Source organism: Lissotriton helveticus, chromosome 7 (genome assembly GCF_964261635.1).
Source record: "Lissotriton helveticus chromosome 7, aLisHel1.1, whole genome shotgun sequence".
Taxonomy (NCBI): Eukaryota; Metazoa; Chordata; class Amphibia; order Caudata; family Salamandridae; genus Lissotriton; species Lissotriton helveticus.
The window spans coordinates 1,962,854,661-1,962,875,907 of record NC_136068.1 but is presented as its reverse complement, the minus strand read 5'-3'; the positions used below and the strand labels follow the sequence as shown (position 1 = coordinate 1,962,875,907).

The 21,247-nt window shown below is 43.6% G+C and overlaps 1 protein-coding gene across 1 annotated transcript in view; it reads left to right on the top strand.

The window, feature by feature from the left end:
• LOC144767915 (collagen alpha-1(XII) chain-like) overlaps positions 1 to 21,247 on the top strand; it is a 351,588-nt gene that overhangs the window by 65,702 nt on the left and 264,639 nt on the right. Inside the window, exons 3-4 of the mRNA XM_078651253.1 lie at positions 2,041 to 2,136; positions 12,264 to 12,455. Of these exons, the coding sequence (XP_078507379.1) occupies positions 2,041 to 2,136; positions 12,264 to 12,455 (288 nt within the window). The remainder of the gene's footprint in view (positions 1 to 2,040; positions 2,137 to 12,263; positions 12,456 to 21,247) is intronic.

Below are 21,247 nucleotides of genomic sequence, written 5' to 3'. Positions count from 1 at the left end.
GGTGTTTCTTGTCAGCTCTGGACTGAGGAGGAAAGGTGCACCGGCGCCCCTAAATACTAGATTTAGGTGCATTTCAGATAGGTACACGTCAGGACCAATGGGTCCCTTCCTTGGGGTGGATACACACCCCTAGTATGCCACCCTCCGATGAGAGGGGGCATAAGCCTCACTCTGGTTGGTTGAGTCCCCCCTCTTCAAGATTTCACACACAAAGAATTGCTGTCTAGGTCAGCATACACTTATAGATAGTAATAAACATTGGGATACACAGCAATCTGTGGTGGTCTTAAAATCTGAAAGTCATTGACCAATGTTGGCACAGATGGGGGCACTGGTTACCCTAGCACAAGCTAAGATTCTCTTAACAGTTGTGGTAATGCTCAGAATTAGTGACATGTCCTGGTACACACTCAAAATCATTGACTGGGCCTGGAACACACACAGAGTCACTTACTGAACCAATGAGACTTTCAGAGTCACTGGCTAGTCCTTACGTACACTCAAAGACACTAACTCGGGCTGGCTCACACATCTTGAGACTTTCAAGATGACTGACCGGTGAGGAGTTCGGGCAGGCGCTCCCTGGGTAGGGATCGCCTTTTTGGCTCTAATACCATTGGATCTAACCCCCCTTGGACCTTTTTAACACCTGGGGTTTTTCTGGACTGTCGTCCTTCTATTTGCCTAGTCCTACGAATGAATTTGTAACTTCTGAAGAATCATGAATAATCTACTGACCATAGAGCCCTAGCAACATGGCTGATGCCCGATGGAGCTGCCTCAGTAGCTACAGAGGAGATTGGCTGTGGATCACCTCCACTGCCATCATCTACCCAGCTGGACATTGGAACCGTTTCCTCATCTCTCTGCTGTGTCTCCTTCCTCCCGCTCCTTCCCATGTATCACCGATGATCGGCCGATGGGGGAGCAATTTCAGCTCGGCCGTGGCCCGGTGGAGATGCGGGGATGGCTGTTGAGGGGATGGGCTGGTGATCACCACTCTGGCCGTCTACTGCCTTCCGTGCTGGATCGCAGTTGCTTGACCTCTTACTTTGCCTTCTGGACCAGCGTATGGGACGAGTGAGTCATGATTCCCCCGGTGGGGGAGAATTGGGGAGAATACCGTGTCACTGCGACCCTGTGCCCCGAGCTTGAGGAAGTGCACCGTTTTGGTACCCGCTGCTGCATCGCTCCTCTGGGGAAGCTGCCTAGGCACCCGAGCTGACTTCTCCTGACATTACAGCATGCTGAATGACTACACTGCTGCCCCTGTTGCCCCGGGCGTGTGCACATTGATGACCCGATTGAGATCGGTGCGCTCTCGCCCTCCTCCCTCCTTGATCCTGCGGCTGCCCCCTTCCAGTCCTTCTCCGTTGATCTGCCCCCTTGTGGTTTTTTGGATTGGATTTTTGTGTATTTCGCCATTTTGTGATAATGCTATCCGTGCTCGTGACCCGGGTCCTCCATCTTGATGGTTTCGACTCTTGCCGCTGGACTGCTCCCTGTGTCGCCTGCTTGTCCCTTACCTCAAGTTGACCCCCCCTTGGGTCTCCTTCACCCCTCTCATCTTGTACAGTCCCTGCAACACTGGATGTGGTGATTTCTGGCCCCCAGCCGGTTTGTTTTGACTTTCTCTTTGACTTTTTGGTTCCCCTGGAGTTCTCTCCCACTTGCCGGTCTGCCTGATCCGATCGGCATTTCAACCCCTTTTTTTACTTTTCCCTTCTATGCCCCATAGGATGTGTGTCTATGTTATGATATGCTCAAGAAACTCATGTTACTGCTGTGTAACACTTCTTTTTTCCTAAGTTATACTAGGCTCCAGTAACGGATGTAATTTGTAACTCGCTAATCTTCATGTAAAGCGCTCTGATACCTCCGGATATAGCCAGCGCTATATAAAACTCTGCAAATAAATAAAATTAAAATAAATAAATCTTCACCGGCCCACAATTATAACTTTCCCTATTCGGTTGTACATCAACTATTGAAGAGCAAATGACCCTAGTAATAAATAATCATGTTTTATTTTATTTGCAGTTGGCTCAGAGCTCCGTGGCTTGAAGAGACAAGCTATAACCCTGGGAGTGATGACAGCCGTGAGCACCTTCGTAACCATCGTCCTTTACCGTCTGGGTAAGCATCAGTGAGCAGATCTTCACACACCTGACCACTCTATGGCCCACCTCTGCTTCAGATATAGCTACAAAACTGATATTTTTGTTAGGAGCAGACAGCAAGGACTAGATGAAGGTAATGTAATTTGTAATGCAACATATGTACAAAATGGTTGCATTGCTAAATGTACCATCACAGGAGGTAGCAAAATTACCTGTCTGATGAATATTAATGAGGAAGGTCGCATTGTGCGACCCCCATCATTAGCTGTGAATACAGGGGCGAAGGCCTGCTAGGAGCAGCAGACCTCCATTCTTGTATTTACATTTATTCTATCATTAGCTGTGAATAAAGGGGTGAAGGACTGCTAGGAGCAGCAGACCTCCATTCTTGTATTTACATTTATTCTATCATTAGCTGTGAATAAAGGGGTGAAGGACTGCTAGGAGCAGCAGACTTCCATTCTTGTATTTACATTTATTCTATCATTAGCTGTGAATAAAGGGGTGAAGGACTGCTAGGAGCAGCAGACCTCCATTCTTGTATTTACATTTATTCTATCATTAGCTGTGAATAAAGGGGTGAAGGACTGCTAGGAGCAGCAGACCTCCATTCTTGTATTTACATTTATTCTATCATTAGCTGTGAATAAAGTGGTGAAGGACTGCTAGGAGCAGCAGACTTCCATTCTTGTATTTACATTTATTCTATCATTAGCTGTGAATAAAGGGGTGAAGGACTGCTAGGAGCAGCAGACCTCCATTCTTGTATTTGCATTTATTCTATCATTAGCTGTGAAGCCAGGGGCGAAGGCCTACTAGGAGCAGCAGACCTCCATTCTTGCATTTGCATTGTGAAACTTTTGACATTAAAGGGACAGGTGCTGCTTTTACCAAAATTACATTGGAGAAGATATCGGTGAGAACAAGCAGTGGAACCCTTGGCCATTGCCCTTGTGATCGATTTACATGACTTTCAAAGGGTAAGTGGTCCCCTCCGAACCCTTTCTCCTTTGCAACGTAGTTACTACCTCCTTTTAAGTTTTAGTAACTGGTCAATGGTTTGTGACTGTAGTTACAATGAGAAACTATTGTGCTTACAATACCAAATTGCCGTTAGGAAGGAATACCCTTTTTACAACCCTTCCTCATTGTGATTTGATATGTGTGACAAAACCTATGCTTTTCAAACGCATTTAGAGGAAAGTAAATGGACATTTTGGATGGCAACCCCTGTGATTTTGTGAATTGTAAGGGTTGTGATTGTAAAATGGCTTTGTATATCTAACCCTAAATTGGGCTTCTGAACCATAGACTTGCAGTAGCGCTCATCTGCTTTTATTATTTGGGTCCATTGCTAACTGTCTGTTTTAAAGTATTTTCAATTGACCCCTATTGCTCTAAGGATTGGCTACGCACTATGACTATTCTGTTCCAGATGTCTATGCATATAAATGAAATATGTGACCTTGTTTAAGTTTTGTATCTATGAAAGTGGTATGTATAGAGCACTGACACAGCTGAAAGGCAACAGAGCGTTTGTTTAGGTTCAAAGGCGAGTTACAGTCATTGTGTGATTGGAGAGTCAGCTGTTTAATAATAACCAATGCACACTGCTACTGCCATCCAATCTAAAGTTCTGTAGGGAGGTGGATATTGATTGCTTTCCTAAATAGAAGCACCCACCACCAGGAATACCACCAAATATAAGTGTGCAAGGACCTACCCCAAAGCGCCAGCATCTGTAACAATCAGTGCCCGATCACTAGTTATACTCTACAATTACAACTCCTTCAACTCTACCTCCCCCAGAATTTTGACCTTCTCACCCCACTCCCCTAACAAGCAACACACACACCCTGGAGCCCATGGGCCTACACACTTACTCCATCAAATACCCCACTAGCCTCTCAAAAAAGGCAGCCAAAGGCTTCAAACATAGATTACTTAATATCTGATCCTTACTTCTCAAATAACACAGGTCACATATCAAATGGCACTATCTTCTACACTAGAAGGAGAGCACAATGGCGGAAAGCCTTCCTCTCCCTGTTCGCAATTGAATCCACTAAAAAAACTGCTCATAGTCTTACACTATCTATTATTCCCTCCCCGTTCTACAAAGCGACTGCCACTATTTCCATTTATCATAATGGGATCATCCTCATGCAGACATCAGACCACAACCTAAATATACTGGACCACATCTTCCCGATCATTAAAGCAAAGGTCGCAAGAGGCTCTCTCACCTTTCTAACAGACTGCTCTCCTAACCCTCTGACTGACTCCTTACCTGACTCCCCATCCAGACAGCCTCCCGAGGCATCCCATACCTCAACTACACCCACCTCAGGTCTGACTGACACACCACTAAATGACATACATATCCATTATCCCTACTCCCCACCAGCACCAACACTATGTCTACAATTTCTACGACAGCCAACTCGCATCATGCTTGCATCACCTCGCACCCACACGTCTCTTCACCCCCCATCCCCACTCCCCATCCCCATAACCAAGTCCTCAGCTCTTTTTCAGACAGCTCATCCCTCCCCACCTCCCCCATTAATATAATTTCTGATATCAATCCAATCTCCCCTTATACAACCACACCGATAAGTCGGCAGGCCCACTTTCTCCCCCTCCTTATACTACGATTCTCACCGTCCCCCCTTACACAACCCACACCAATACCTCCTCAAGTCCCCTCTCTACCCTCCCCCCCAGTGTCTACCGCTCTATATCGAGGCCGGATAATGAATCAAACGGACCTAAAGCACACATAAATACCCCTTCTAGTCCCCCCTCCCACCCCGCTTGACCCCATGGACGACCACACTGAAATACCACCACCCCTCAAACCAGCTCTCCTGACTCCCCGAGACACCACACAAGTCACAACCCCTCCTCAATTAACCACAGACTAAGCTACTAATTTGATAACGTCTGCAGATGACCCCAGATTAGATGAGATACTACTATCCTTACAACAAATTAAAGACGACATCCAATCGCTCCATGTCCTGATCCGAAAACAACCCAAACCACAAGTGAAATCCATTCAGCGCTCATGTACTAGCCCCATGTCTACATTACTCCCCTGATGGAATACAGTACCTTACCCCAATGCTTCAACCCGTCCAGTAAGGGGAAAACAAACCCTATCACCGAATGACCTTGCTGCCCTGCTTCATTCCTACGAACCCCCTTCCCTACCACCTAGACCTACGTGTATGGAAAATATGCAGATACTGTCCTCAATCTAACCCCTCCATTCCCCTGCACCCAGAGTCACAAGACACACCCCCAGAGGTATTGTCAAAAATAACCTCAAAAGAGTTCCCATCTCCCATCTCCCAAGACCAGAACACCACCCAAACCATGACCCAGATAAAATGTATCCTTCTAAATTGTAGATCTTCAGCTCATCATGCCGCTGATATAGCGGACCTCATTATAACCAATTAACCCGACCTTATAATCTTAACGGAAACTTGGCTAAGCGAGTCATCCACACCCATCTTTGACATACTAGTTCCTCCTAACTATCACATCACCAGACTGGATAGACCTGATAGGTTGGGTGGTGGTATTTCCTGCATCCATAGGAAAAACCTTTCTGTAAACCGCTCCAACACCACGGTGAACTGCTCCTGTGACTACCTTTGCCTACACATCACCAGCAATAATAGGCCAATATGCTCACTACTCTCTTTCTACCATCCTCCCGGTAACAACCTTACCTTCATCGAACACATGATAGATATCCTACCCACAAACGCAGAACACCACAATACACAGATCTTCCTGGGGGATTTTAACCTCCACTGGAACGACCCTGATGACCCAGAGGTCAATAGCCTCAAAACGTTTTTGTCCAACCTTAACCTGTCCCAAATCTGTAATAGCCCTACACATGAAAAAGGCCCAATCATTGATCCAGTAATTTCTAAAACAGACTCAATCCAGCTGGAATCAATTCTCCCTTGCGATTGGTGCGATCATTACATAATCACTTTCCATATCAGGGAACTAGTTAAACTACTCTCTGTACAACCATCAAGGACAAAAATCCGGAAGAGGAACCTAGAAAACATCAATCCTGCTGATCTTGCATCTGCCAGTCACATCCTCACACCCCCACCCGATGGTTCCAAGGATGTACAGGACATAACCACTTACTACTTTAACTCTGTGAACAGGGTACTTGACACCTTAGCTCCCATGCAACTAAAAAGAGTCACCACCAAAATCTCAAATCCCTGGTATGATGGTAGACTGAATGAGGACAGAATGTCACTGGGAGCTATTGAAAGGCAATGGAGAGCCGCCTCATCCGCTACCCACCTTAAAATACTAAGAAGCACCAGAAATGTGCTCTCCCTAGTGAGGGTAACTGGGGCTGCGAGCTGCGTGTTGCTATAACGTGGTGACATTCTTGATACCTGTAACGAATACTCATTGCACCTTAGAGCGATTTTACATTTGCTGTGATTTTATTATTGGGGGCTTATTTTAGTGTTAACGGGAATTTTAATGCAGGCACACTGACACTCTGACCATTCTTTGACTTCCCTTCACTTTGCCCAGCCGCTTTCCAGCCGACACTCGGCGGCGGTGGGCCCCATCTTTGGTGAGGCGGGGAGAGCGCTCTAGTCGCGCCGTCCTCCCGCCCTCCTAGAATATTTAACAGAGCCTCACATCGAGCTCGGTGCCTAACGGAGCTCTCCCTAGTGAGGGTAACTGGGGCTGCGAGCTGCGTGTTGCTATAACGTGGTGACATTCTTGATACCTGTAATGAATACTCATTGCACCTTAGAGCGATTTTACATTTGCTGTGATTTTATTAAAGGGGGCTTATTTTAGTGTTAACGGGAATTTTAATGCAGGCACACTGACACTCTAACCATTCTTTGACTTCCCTTCACTTTGCCCAGCCGCCTTCCAGCCGACACTCGGCGGCGGTGGGCGCCAACTTTGGTGAGGCGGGGAGAGCGCTCTAGTCGCGCCGTCCTCCCGCCCTCCTTTCTCCCTATATAATGTGTAGGCCAGCCAGACGGTGCAGCGGGCTGGCGCAGTGGGCGCGCCGGTCGCGTGCCGAAGCCGCGCCTAAGCCAAGCCCATCTGCGCCCGTCCGCGCCAGGATCGCGACGGGCGCTGGTCACGCCGGTCAACATCCATTTACCATCAGGTACGACAGTAAGGATTTACTGGCACTACGATCTAAAGCCGGTGAACCGTGTAAGAGATGTCCCCCTATTGACCTTCTCTGGGGCCCCTTCTCATGTTTACACTGTAAATGGATGTCTCCTGGGATACCTACAGAGACGCATTATATTTCTGATCCCCCAAGGCGTAGCTCTAATAACTTTAAGGGAGGACTTATTAATGCCCGGTCCTTGTCCTGCCATTGCCAAGACATACATGATTTAATAATGTGTCACGACCTGGACGCCCTTTTTATAACCGAAACATGGCTCAACGACTCTTCCAATCCTGATTTGGCTACTGCCCTCCCCCCGGATTTCACAATCTTCAGGCGGGACAGACCAATCGGGCGAGGAGGTGGGGTTGCATTTATTATTAAAAAGTCCTTCTTATGCCATACATTTGATCTAGGCCACCTTCAAGAAAGTGAGAGCATCGGCTTCTCGATTAAAATTAACGCCTCCACCTCTTTTTCGGGAGGACTAATCTATCGCCCTCCAGGCAATGCCACCCCGTTTCTCGACTCCCTAGACGAAGCTCTTGGGTCACTTATGTTACATTACCCCAACTTCACCCTATTAGGAGATATGAACATGCAACTGGAATCGTGCGTTGACCCTCACGCCACCTGTTTCCAACACATTTTAAATATCTTTGGACTGGCTCAACTAGTTACCGCACCCACCCACCTAGCTGGCCATACTCTTGATGGTATTTGCTCCAACGTAACCACTATGATTACGTCCCCCCCCATCCCACAAATTTGGACTGACCACAGTTTTATTCCCTTTGATATCGAGAAACAAGCTCATGCCTCACTCATAACTAAGCGTCCTCAACCTTCCTTCACGATAAATTGGAGAAAGGTGACCGACCGTATTAAGCTGGACCCCCAATCACTGGTACAGGCCCCTAAATTGATAGGAGATGTATCGGTTGATTCTCGCAACTTTCACGTCTGGATGGATCAAATTATCTCGGAAAAACTGATCTAAAAGGTGACCACGTGAAATGTCCTAAAAGAAAACTAAATGCACCATGGTACACCCAGGCTCTAACTGAGAGTCATCTACTATGTAGAATAAAAGAAAGGAAGTGGAGGAAAACATATGACGAGGCTTCAAGAGCCCTCTATGTTCAGCAGAGGAAATTATACCTCTCCAGTATAAAGGCGGCTAAAAAGGAGTACTATACAAAGGCCATCAATGAAGCCCACCAGAAGCAAAAAAACGTCTTCTCTATTGTCAAATCCTTTACCCACCCTAAAGTTCTTCTGCCTGAAATTCCTCCCTCTGAAACTCTGTGTAACCAAATTGCAGATTTCTTTGTGGATAAAATCGCCAATATACAAAAGGACTTTTCGCCTCCCTTGATTATTCCTCATCAGGTAGCTGACAACCATCCTTCCCTTTGCAGCTTCCAACCTGTCTCCCTCCAGCAGACCCGCAAGGCAATTTTGGCCTGCAAATCAGGATCACCAACCGACTCCTGTCCTCCTAGCATTCTGCACCATCTAATCGAGGTAGTAAACCCTAACATCAACGTGATCATTAACACATCCCTTGATTCAGGGGTAGTGCCAAATGAATGGAAAAAGGCTATCGTGAAACCCCTGATGAAGAAACAGAACAAATCTCCAACAGATCTTACCAACATGCGCCCCATCTCACTCTTGCCTGTTCTAGGAAAAATCACTGAACAGATAGTACATTGGGAGCTAAAAACATTTGTGGAGAATCATAACATCCTGCATCCTCAGCAATCTGGGTTTCGCCCCGGTCACTCCACCGAAACGGCTCTGATAGAACTCTCTGATTCCATCAAGTTCCTGCAGGATGAGGGAAGGCAAGCCGTCCTCATCCTGCTTGACCTAACAGCAGCGTTCAACACTATCTCTCATGTCATCCTGATTGATAGAATGTGAGAGATTGGCGTGACAGACACAGCTTTGGCATGGGTAAAATCTTTCTTGTCCAACAGGTCCCAATCTGTGTCCTTGGGTCCCTACCTATCCAGCGAAAAACCCATTACATCGGGTGTACCGCAGGGGTCCATATTAAGCCCACTTCTTTTTAACATCTATATGGCTCCCCTCCTCGCTGTGATAGAGTCTCATGGGATCCTTGTCACGTCATACGCTGACGACACCCAACTTGTCGTCTCCATTGACAAAAACTGCATAGATACATAGCTGCGATTTCGGAATTGTCTCACCGAGGTATTCCAGTGGCTGAATAAAAACCACCTGAGATGCAACAGTGGGAAAACCGAAATCATACCATTGGGTAAAAATGTATCCTTCTGCCCGAAAGATTGGTGGCCCAAAGACTCAGAGGCCCCGCCTAGTGCGGTGTCCTCTGCGCGCAACCTGGGCGTGCAATTTGATGCATCCCTTTCCTTTGACGATCACGTCAGGATCACGGCTGGTTGCTGCTTTGGACTAATTAAATCTTTAAAGAAATTCTTTGACTTCCTCCCCATCACCGCTAGGAAATCGGTCGTGGTAGCACTAATACTTTCCCGACTCGATTACTGCAATGGATTAATGGCAGGAGTGAAAAAGTCCACCCTTAAGAAGTTGCAAAGTATACAGCACGCGGCTGCAAGATTAGTGTTGAAACTCCCCAGAAAATCCTCGGCCTCAGCAGCATTGAACTCTCTCCACTGGTTGCCACTTCACAAGAGAATTCTTTTTAAACTTTTACTTATAGTGTTCAAATCCCTGAAAAATACAGGTCCTCACTACCTCGTCAATCGCTTCATTCATTACAACCCCGTACGATGTCTGAGATCCTCAGGGGCCAACCTCACGAAGATCCCGAAGTTTAAGTACAAAACCAGGGGTGGAAAAACCTTCACAGTCCTGGCAGCAAGGGCTTGGAACAACTTGCCAGTAAATCTCAGACTGATCGAGACTGAGAGTCTCTTCAGGAAACAACTGAAGACATGGGTATATCAGCAATCAGATACCTATGTATTGACAGCTATTTAGATCTTTCACCACCTATCTCCCACACGCATGCTCAGCGCCAAGATGCTCCTTCCGGAGCGAAAGTTTGCGCTCTACAAATACCCACAAATATCAAATATCAAATAAATGTCTACTATAGAAGGATTAGACGCGCAAAAGCTGATTTCATATGCAAACAATTAGACCAAGTAAAGAACCGCCCCAAAAAACTGTTTGAAATAATCAAAGCACAATCTAAGGAGGTCTCACACTCCCCCCAAACCAATCCGGATACTCTCCCCAATTGCGAAGTTCTTGCCTCCTTTTTTACAACAAAAACTGAAAACGTAAAGACTGACCTTCTGAACAACCTATTATCCCTGACTGACCCACATTCAATCTCCTCGATGTCCATACCTGGGACGCCGTTGAACTGCTCTACAAAGCTCGACCTCAAGAACAACGCCTCGAGGACCACCTTCAACTACTATAATGAAGAAACTATCCTAAACACGCTCACTACTTTGAATCCCTCCAATCATTTCACTGACCCTCTCCCAGCATCCCACTTAAGGACCTTTATTCCACTGCTAGTGCCCCTATGGACTATGATTATAAATACCTCTCTCCTGCAAGGAACCATCCCAGACATCCTCAAAGCCGGTCAGGATTCCCCCATCCTAAAGAAAGTAACAGCAGACCCTTCAGACTTGAACAACTATCGCCCAATATCAAACATCTCTACCCTGGCCAAACTACACCGAAAAATGTGTGCACATGCAGCTTAGCAACCACATAGACCATTTCAACCTTCTTGATCAATTTCCAACCAGGCTTTCGTGCCGGGCACAGTACCGAATCAGCCAGGACCCACATAATAGATGACGCATTACAAATACTGGATTAAAACAAAGCCTGTTTGCTAATCTTACTGGACTTATCCTCAGCCTTCAATACAGTCAAACACGACAACCTACTGGATCTCTTGAAGCAAAGAATGGGACTATCTGGTCTGGTGTCAAACTGGTTCACCTCCTTCCTCCAAAATAGATCACAAAGATTCAAGATTACCCAATCCTTATCGAACCCCACCCCAGTCACCTTGGGAGTACCCCAGAGAGATTCAAGATTAACCAATCCTTATCAAACCCCACCCCAGTCACCTTAGGAGTACCCAAGGGATCTTCCCTCTCTCCAGCACTCTTCAATTTATTCATGGAACAACTCACTGAGCTTCTCAACTCCGCAAATACCAATTACAACATGTACGCCGACGACACACAGCTCTACATTAAGGTCCACTCTCTCGAAGACATCAAGGGGAATATTATCAAGCCTGTGCGATAAAATTATCGCAGCTTTATCGGCCGAAAACGGCCGATAAAGCGGCGATAATGGGCTTGATAATATGCTCTATGGAATTCCAATCGAAGCCCATGTTAGATGTCTTCACATCTAACATGGGCTTCGATTGGAGGCAGGGGTCAGCTCTATGGGTTATCAGAAGGATGCAGTCTGTGATATGTAGGTTAGTTGTCTCTGTGCTGCAGCAAGATCCGACACCACATTGATAGTCATGCAGCAGATGGTTGGTGTTGGTCTTGAAGTTGGGCATTGTCTGCTTTTTCTGAGATCTTGTTACGATATGGTTGAAATCAAGACCAGATAGTGGCACACATTGGATTTCCTGGACCAATCAGCATTGTTTGTGATGTGTCTAGTAGTTCAAATATAGACCCTAATTATCAAGATCATTCTCTTGTATTGTTATATCAATGGAGTCAGTCATTTCTCACACTTTACAAATGTTTACATTGATGGTGAAAAGTGCCTCTTAAGTGCTTGTTGTTATTACTGGTAAACAATGTAGACCCATGTTGGTCTTGCTGGAGAGTACCTTAGCTGTGAGACTGAGCGAGGAGCAAAGAAGCAGTTTATTCTTCCAGTCTGTACCCACTGTCTCTCCTTGTCCTTCTGTCTTGCAGTAGAGCGAGAAATATTTTACAATCCTAAAGCGCGGAGCTCTGCTGATCTCCAGTCTTATGCAAAGAGCTGTATCGGTCTGCAACATGCCGTTCAAAATGATGACCAGTCATTCCAGACTACTGTAGCTTCTCTTCTGAAAACCACTCGATGCCTCCGTCCAGCTGAAAAGAATGATATTCTATTTCAAAAAGGTATGTGATTGAAGAGTATATGTAATGTGCGTGCATAACAAGGCAAGGATGAGTGACTTTTGAAGGTGTGAGGCTGAATCAGTCGAGCCGTGGATTCATGGTAAGTTAAGTACACACACAGCACTAGAACCAATCTGCCATGCGGACGTATCATAATAAGGTATTTCTTTTGAATTATAAAAACCATAGAAATTCACTGTAAAAAGCAAAGGTTAAATTGGAGTAATACAAAGTTCTTCAAATGATATAAAAACATAATGTTTAAAAAACTAAAAAACACTGAAATTCTCCAGATACACTTACCTGACATAAGTATACCTTGCACCGCTGTGATGCACTGCGTATGATCACACATATCACATCACTGTTGACATCTCACATCTATGGCGGGGCAAGTTATACTTATGCCTTGCGTGGACTCGGTCAGTGTAATCAAGATGTCATCTTCAGTCAGCCTGATCTGGGGAATGGTTTGCAGGAGCCACAGAGTTATCTAAGTGAGGACAGAAGGAAGATCCCACCCTTGACTCTGGCATTGATTGAGATGTGAAAGAAAGGTCTGTATCATGTATGAAACCTTGATATGTGAAAGAAAGATCTATATCATGTATGAAACCTTGATATGTGAAAGAAAGATCTATATCATGTATGAAACCTTGATATGTGAAAGAAAGGACTGCATCATGTATGTAACCTTGATATGTGAAAGAAAGGTCTGTATCATGTATGAAACCTTGATATGTGAAAGGAAGGCCTGTAGCATATATGAAACCTTGATATGTGAAAGAAAGATCTATATCATGTATGAAACCTTGATATGTGAAAGAAAGGACTGCATCATGTATGTAACCTTGATATGTGAAAGAAAGGTCTGTATCATGTATGAAACCTTGATATGTGAAAGGAAGGCCTGTAGCATATATGAAATCCTGATATGTGAAAGAAAGGTCTGTATCATGTATGCAACCTTGATATGTGAAAGAAAGGTCTGTATCATGTATGAAGCCTTGATATGTGAAAGAAAGGTCTGTATCCTGTATGAAACCTTGATATATGAAAGGAAGGTCTGTATCATGTATGAAACCTTGATATGTGAAAGAAAGGTCTGTATCATGTATGAAGCCTTGATATGTGAAAGAAAGGTCTGTATCCTGTATGAAACCTTGATATATGAAAGGAAGGTCTGTATCATGTATAAAACCTTGATATGTGAAAGGAAGGTCTGTATCATGTTTGAAACCTTGATATGTGAAAGGAAGGTCTGTATCCTGTATGAAACCTTGATATATGAAAGGAAGGTCTGTATCATGTATGAAACCTTGATATGTGAAAGGAAGGTCTGTATCCTGTATGAAACCTTGATATATGAAAGGAAGGACTGCATCATGTATGTAACCTTGATATGTGAAAGAAAGGTCTGTATCATGTATGAAACCTTGATATGTGAAAGGAAGGTCTGTATCATGTATGAAACCTTGATATGTGAAAGAAAGGTCTGTATCATGTATGAAGCCTTGATATGTGAAAGAAAGGTCTGTATCCTGTATGAAACCTTGATATATGAAAGGAAGGTCTGTATCATGTATGAAACCTTGATATGTGAAAGGACGGTCTGTAGCATGTATGAAACCTTGATATATGAAAGGGAGGTCTGTATGATGTATGAAACCTTGATATGTGAAATGAAGGTCTGTATCATGTATGATATCTTGATATGTGAAAGAAAGGTCTGTATCATGTATGATATCTTGATATGTGAAAGGAAGGTTTGTATAATGTATGAAACCTTGATATGTGAAAGGAAGGTCTGTATCATGTATGACACCTTGATATGTGAAAGGAAGGTCTGTATCATGTATGAAACCTTGAGATGTGAATGGAAAGTTCGCATCATGTATGAAACCTTGAGATGTGAAAGAAAGGTCTGTATCATGTATGAAACATTTTCTTTTTTTTCCCTTTTTTTAGGTCCTCATTTCAACATTGGTGTCTGCAAATGAACATTTTAAAACCCGATCCATCCTGGGTGCCCAGGGCTGATGTTCTTGCATTCACCTGGAGCCAACCCGGCCTGCTTCTTTGTCCGAGGCATGGTGTAATCATAGAACCTTTGAGGCCTTAGACAAGCCTCATTTCTCTGCCCCATGAGGTCAAAGGTTCCCATACATTGCTATTTACATTATGTGCCATGCCCAATTCTAAACGTGCCGTACCTAATGCTGCACGCAACCAGTTTTCATAGAGAGGCGGACTAGCATCCTTCCATACTTTGCCGATCTCTCTGCGGGCAATCAGAATTAGACTAAAAAACAGGGCCACTTGTGACACCATTAGCCCCCTTAAGAGTTCAGCATCTAAACCAAACAATACTCTAGCTGTGTTAAGGCACAATTTAACTTAAAAATACCCTCCATGGCCCTCTCAACATTAGCCCAAAAGAGGCCCAGAATAGGACAATCATAAAAAAATGTGAATATCATCAGCCTCGACAAGTCCACATCTGGGGCACATAGGGAACGGACTCACAAACTTCGCTATTTTTTTTGGCGTATAATAAAGCCTATTGATGACCTAGAAGTGTTTTTTCTTGAGAGAGGCTCGCCTAACGAACTTATATAAATTTGGAGGGATGTCCCATATAGAGTAGCTGAGGCTTCTTTCAGCCTGGAAGAATTCCAGACTAGATGAAGTGGGGGGACTGTAGTTCCTCTGCGTCCAGCAGATTTCTATACCAGAGTCCCACTTCTTTCTTCCTGGGGTTAGGTGATTGAAGGGCCTGCTCGATATCCCAATTACCGCCAATATTCTCCTTCTCAGCTAGGGACCAAGAACAAAGTTGCATGTATTTGAATCTGGAAAAAGAGTCCCCGATCTTTGACCTCAGGACCTCCCATGTTACTAGATCCGACCAAACCTTAATCCCTACTCTCCTAATGGGGAGTGATAAACTATCCCTAAGGCAAAACGGTAAACCAGGGGAATCCCAAATTGGGGAGAAGTCGGAGTAGTATCTTATACCCCGTCTCCCTTTGTCTCTGTTCCAAACAAGAAGAGCTAGTTTTAATACCATGAGATGTACTTTTTTGTAGAATTTTGGCGCTCCAAATTTATACAAGAAGCCAGTACCTCCCCCCTCAAGGTTAACCATTATAGTCAAGAACCGACCCCAGTTGGAATCGTCAGGGCTAGAGAGGAGACAGCAAATATTTTTTAGTTGGAAAGAGAATGCGTACCAGAGCACATTCGGAAGCCCTAGACCTCATTTTAACAGTTTTCTTTTTAGCTTTTCCAGGATAACCTGGAGTTTTTATTCGCCCAAATGAAACTGCCTATTTTCCCCTGGATTTTCCCCAGAATTTTATCAGGAAAAACCAAAGGTATGGTGCTGAACAGGTACGTCCATTTGGGCAGGATGACCATCTTGACCAAGTTCACACGGCCATATATTGTCAGGGGGAGGTTCTGCCATCTAGAGAAAAGATGATCGATCTCCTTAGCCACCTTCTTCATGTTGGTCTGAGTGATATTATTAAGGTCTTGTGTTATTATTATCCCCAGATACTTAAACTCACTACTGCGGGCACCTTCCCATTTATCTACTATAGGAGAGTAGGATCTGCTTCCTATGGTCACCCCCACTTTTTGCTTTTGCTTTACTAGTTTTCGACTTAGCTGTGGCTGTGGGCCTGCTAATCACACCCACAGCCCAGATGCACGTGCCTTCCGCCTTTCTTTGCATTGCTTGTTTCTACGGCGGCAATTTGAGGTTGGGGTTGTACACAGGGTATTCTCGACCTCAGTGTTTGCCGACGGTCCTCTATCATAAACCCCAACTCTTCTGAGGGACTAAAACTCGGGGGCTCATGAACCACTGAAAATGGCTGATCACTAGGAATGGATTCCACACTACTTGAAAGAAGACTTTCCCCAGAAACAGATGCTGCATCAGTGCCCTGATTGATAGAGATTAAAGGTGGCTGGTTATTATTAATTGCCAATTTCTTCACTGTGTCAAAACGCTTTGCGAATGTGAATATGTGACCAGTCTCGTAATCGCGCTTATCACGCGCAAACTTTGTAATCTTTCTGTTCATTATCACATTCTCATGTTTATCCAAACGTTTTTGAATCTCACCTCTGCCTTTCTTGACAAGATCCTTTTGATCCAGAGCATCCAATTCTGCGATCAATAAATCAATTTGGGCCACAATCTCATTACGATCAGTTTCTGCATATTTCACCAACATGCACACCATATTCATGGAGGCTTCCAAGTTATTTGTGGCCCACTCCTTTAGCATAAGAGGATTAGGATTTTCAAAGGAGGGGGCTATTAGCACTCGTAAGCCCCTCGGCACTCTCCCCGCTTCTTTGTACTTCTCAAGGGATTTCCGCTCCCACCATTTAGTTAGCTCGTTACGCTGCAGTTTTTCTAATTTTTTAAGCAAGCTTTTGACATCTTTTTGCTCTGTTGTTTGCGCCTTGTTCTGTTGACCGGTGCTAGTTACCACCGGCATGTCGGCAAACATCACATCCGCAAGTTCATCGCGGCTTCTAAGCACGTCTGTTGTTGATGCCATAGCGTAATTTCAAGTAATTTAATTATGCCCAGTTCATATAAAATAAAAATGAATGAATCCCTCTCTTAAACAACGACTGAGCCCGGACGTGCTTCTTCTTCAGAGATTCACAGCTACCCTCAAATCTTCACACCCGCTATATTCAATGGCAAATTACTGCTCCTATGAACTGCGAGCAGCGAGCGGCTCACCTGAGAACAGAAACCGAACGAGCCCCAGAGTCCTTCGACGCCGAAATCCGCCTCAGTCCCTGCACGGCTTACCGCTCACACACACCGGTTCTCGAGCTTCTTGATTGCCACTATGCGGGGAGCCAGGAATTCGTACCACTTCCGGGTCAAATCATGAAACGCAGAACGCGATATCAGCTGCCACAATGCCGGCTCTAGACGCGAAGAGGGTCCATTGAAACGCCGACAGCAACAGCGTTTAGAATCAATGAAAACCAAGTCCTTAGAAACACGAAGTAGGGCAAAACTCCACCCAGCGCTTCTTCAACAGGAACGGACCACACAAAGGTAAAGTTCTTAAAGTGCAATTTTTTTTTCTTCCAACATGACGCGTTTCAACCAGGTTGCCCCGGCCTTGATCACATGACATGCTTAAAGAACCCACGCCCTTAAATACCAAATGGCTCTATCCAGATCACTCCCATACAATTCATAGAAGTAAAAGACAGACTTCATGAATAAAAAAAAGTGTACTTTTCTAACATATTACCTACTGGCGATAGCCAGTAGGTATATATAGTTAGGATTGTGTTCCATAGGGAAATCGCAACATTCTATTGGGAATAACTTTGGCGCCGGTTGAGGAATCTGCCTGAATTCTTCAGCAACTTTGCCTCGCGGCGGTCCGGTCCTTCTGAAAGTTTGGGGGGGATCCGTGAAGCGGGGGCTGAGATAAAAGGGGGGTCCCAAAACGTGTTTTCCCCATGTTAATTTCCATAGGGCGGTCGGTTTCACTTTTAGCTCGAACGGCTGGATGGATTTTCACCGAACTTGGCAAAATTGTAGGGACTGGTAGCCCGATGTGCCTTTGCTATGTCTCAAGATATGTGCTCCAGAGGATTTTGAGTAATTTAGGTTCCAAAAAATTTATATATCTATAGCAGCTTACCCGGGAGCTTACCCGTGCGCTTACGGTACGCGCACGTACGCGTACCGTAAGCGTACCTCTAGTGCGCGTGCTGCATGCTGATTGGCTGCCACTGTCTGTCAACACTCTAAAACAGAAATTGTGGGCAGCCATCTTGTGCCTCGGTAGAGTGAGGTACAGGAAAGCAGAAAAACAAATGTGTAGAACTCAAAAAGGGGGCAGGGTAGAAGCACCCTGACCCCCAAGACCTGCTCAGGGGGTCCCACAAGGACCCCCAAGGCAATTTTTTTAATTTTTTAATCGCGGGGTACGCGCACCGTACGCCGACTTTTTTTTGCCTTTGGGATCTTTGTGGGACACCCTGAGCAGGCCTAGGGGGTCAGGGTGTTTCTACTCTGGCCCCTTTGTGAGTTTCACACCTTTGTTTCACTGATTTCTTGTGCCTTGGTTCTAACAAGGCACAAGATGGCTGTCAACACTTCCTGGTTTTGAGTGTTGACAGACAGTGGCATGCCTTCCCGAGAAAGCTGCATGGTCATTGGCTGTCAACATTTCTAACCAGGAGGTGTTGGCATCCATCTTGTGCTAGTGTTGACAGACAGTGACAGCCAATCAGCATGCCTTCCCAAGAAAGCTGCATGCTCATTGGCTGTCAACACTTCTAACCAGGAAGTGTTGGCATCCATCTTGGGTCTCAGTAGACTGAGGCACAAGAAAGCAGAAAAACAAACGTGTAGAACACAAAAAGGGGGCAGGGTAGAAACACCCTGACACCTTAGGGCTGCTCAGGTGGTCCCACTAGGATATTAATATATTTAAACGTTATCCGCTAATAGAATTTAAAAAACCTTTGAAATTCACTGAAAAAACCATAGGTTTCAGGCCTTATATAGTTAGGAATTAGCATTTAAAAAATGTTTGAATATATAAAATGTTATCCGCTAATAGAATTAGCATTTAAAAAACCTTGCGAATTCAATGAAAAAACCATAGGTTTCAGGCCTTATATAGTTAGGAATTAGCATTTAAAAAACCTTGCGAATTCACTGAAAAAACCATAGGTTTCAGGCCTTATAAAGTTAGGAATTAGCATTTAAAAAACCTTTGAAATTCACTGAAAAAACCATAGGTTTCAGGCCTTATATAGTTAGGAATTAGCATTTAAAAAACCTTTGAAATTCACTGAAAAAACCATAGGTTTCAGGCCTTATATAGTTAGGAATCAGCATTTAAAAAACCTTTGAAATTCACTGAAAAAACCATAGGTTTCACGCCTTATATAGTTAGGAATTAGCATTTAAAAAAACCTTTGAAATTCACTGAAAAAACTATAGGTTTCAGGAGTAGTTAGGAATTCGTTTTTAAAAAACCTTTGAAATTCACTCAAAAAACTATAAGTTTTAGTGGTGTTATAGTTAGCTGGACATTTTACTCATACAAAACTAATGAAATTGCTCCTATATAGTTAGTTGTACTAACTATATTTCGCGCACCCGCAATCCACTGCTGATGATGTCACATATTAGATCATTCATGACATGGTCAGTGACATCACTGATGACATCTCAAATGACATCACTGATGACATCACTGATGACATCATCCACGTGACAATCACATACACCTTTTCATACACTATTACAATTTTTCATCACTCTTTGTAAAATACAGAGTATCATATTTAAATCCATTGTCACAGCAATACAAGTATCTAAAAATCCACTCAGTGATTCATAGATGTATACACACATCTAATCACTTACCTATGGATTCACTCATACATGCTGTCAATGAACAATAGAACACTTTCAAAAATACTTATACATCTATATCGACATTAAACAACAGCACGCATCCTATTCACATATGAAGTCATCCTACTCACTTATGCAAACAATGGATCATACTTACATATTTACTTAGCAAAACACTTATACAAACACCACTTCTTCTATTCATTTAGATAGTAAGTCATACTTAGTGAATTATAAAATCATTATTAAAAGTATACAGTTATCCATACAGTCACTCACACAATCATTGTGTCTTATGTATACTTATTTATATACAACAACTAACACATACACTGCCTTTTCTTTTTCTAGTTTGTTGGACCTGTACCTTTGAGAAATATATTTGCTCCTCACCACACCCATAAAGATATTCACTCACCCAAACTGTTAGAACATGTAGTTTTAACTTCATATATCTACTGAATCAACTATTCACACATCTTTGGACAGTCACACACCCCCCACCAAACCACACGCACTTTCACACTCCCATACAAATACTCAGTTAACTAATCAATAACTAATATAGACTTTCACATAGCTAGTAACCAACTGTAGAATCAGTTTACACAACAACTGACAAAGTGATACAGATATTCACACAGTTAAGTCACTATCTACTATACTTAGTGAGACATTATAAATTGGTCAAGTAAACAGTCAATTACACTGCTACTAAAATCTCCATCCAAATATTTATTTATATATATCCACTCATTCTTTAATGTAAATTGCTATATATATAATGTATATTTAAATAACGAAGCAAACCACATTTACTGGATGATGTCATCAGTGATGTCATCAGTGATGTCATTTGAGATGTCATCAGTGATGTCACTGACCATGTTATGAATGATCTAATATGTGACATCATCAGCAGTGGATTGCGGGTGCGCGAAATATAGTTAGTACAACTATTCATTAGTTTTGTATGAGTAAAATGTCCAGCTAACTATAACACCACTAAAACTTATAGTTTTTTGAGTGAATTTCAAAGGTTTTTTAAAAACGAATTCCTAACTATATAACTCCTGAAACCTATGGTTTTTTCAGTGAATTGCAAAGTTTTTTTTAAATGCTAATTCCTAACTATATAAGGCCTGAAACCTATGGTTTTTTTCAGTGAATATATATTGTATGTATGTATGTATGTATGTATATATATATATATTCACTGAAAAAACCATAGGTTATACACCATATATAGTTAGGAATTAGCATTTAAAAAACCTTATTTTACTCACACAAAACCATTGAAATTCCATATATAGTTAGTTGTACTAACTATATATCGCGCACCCGCAATCCACTGCTGATC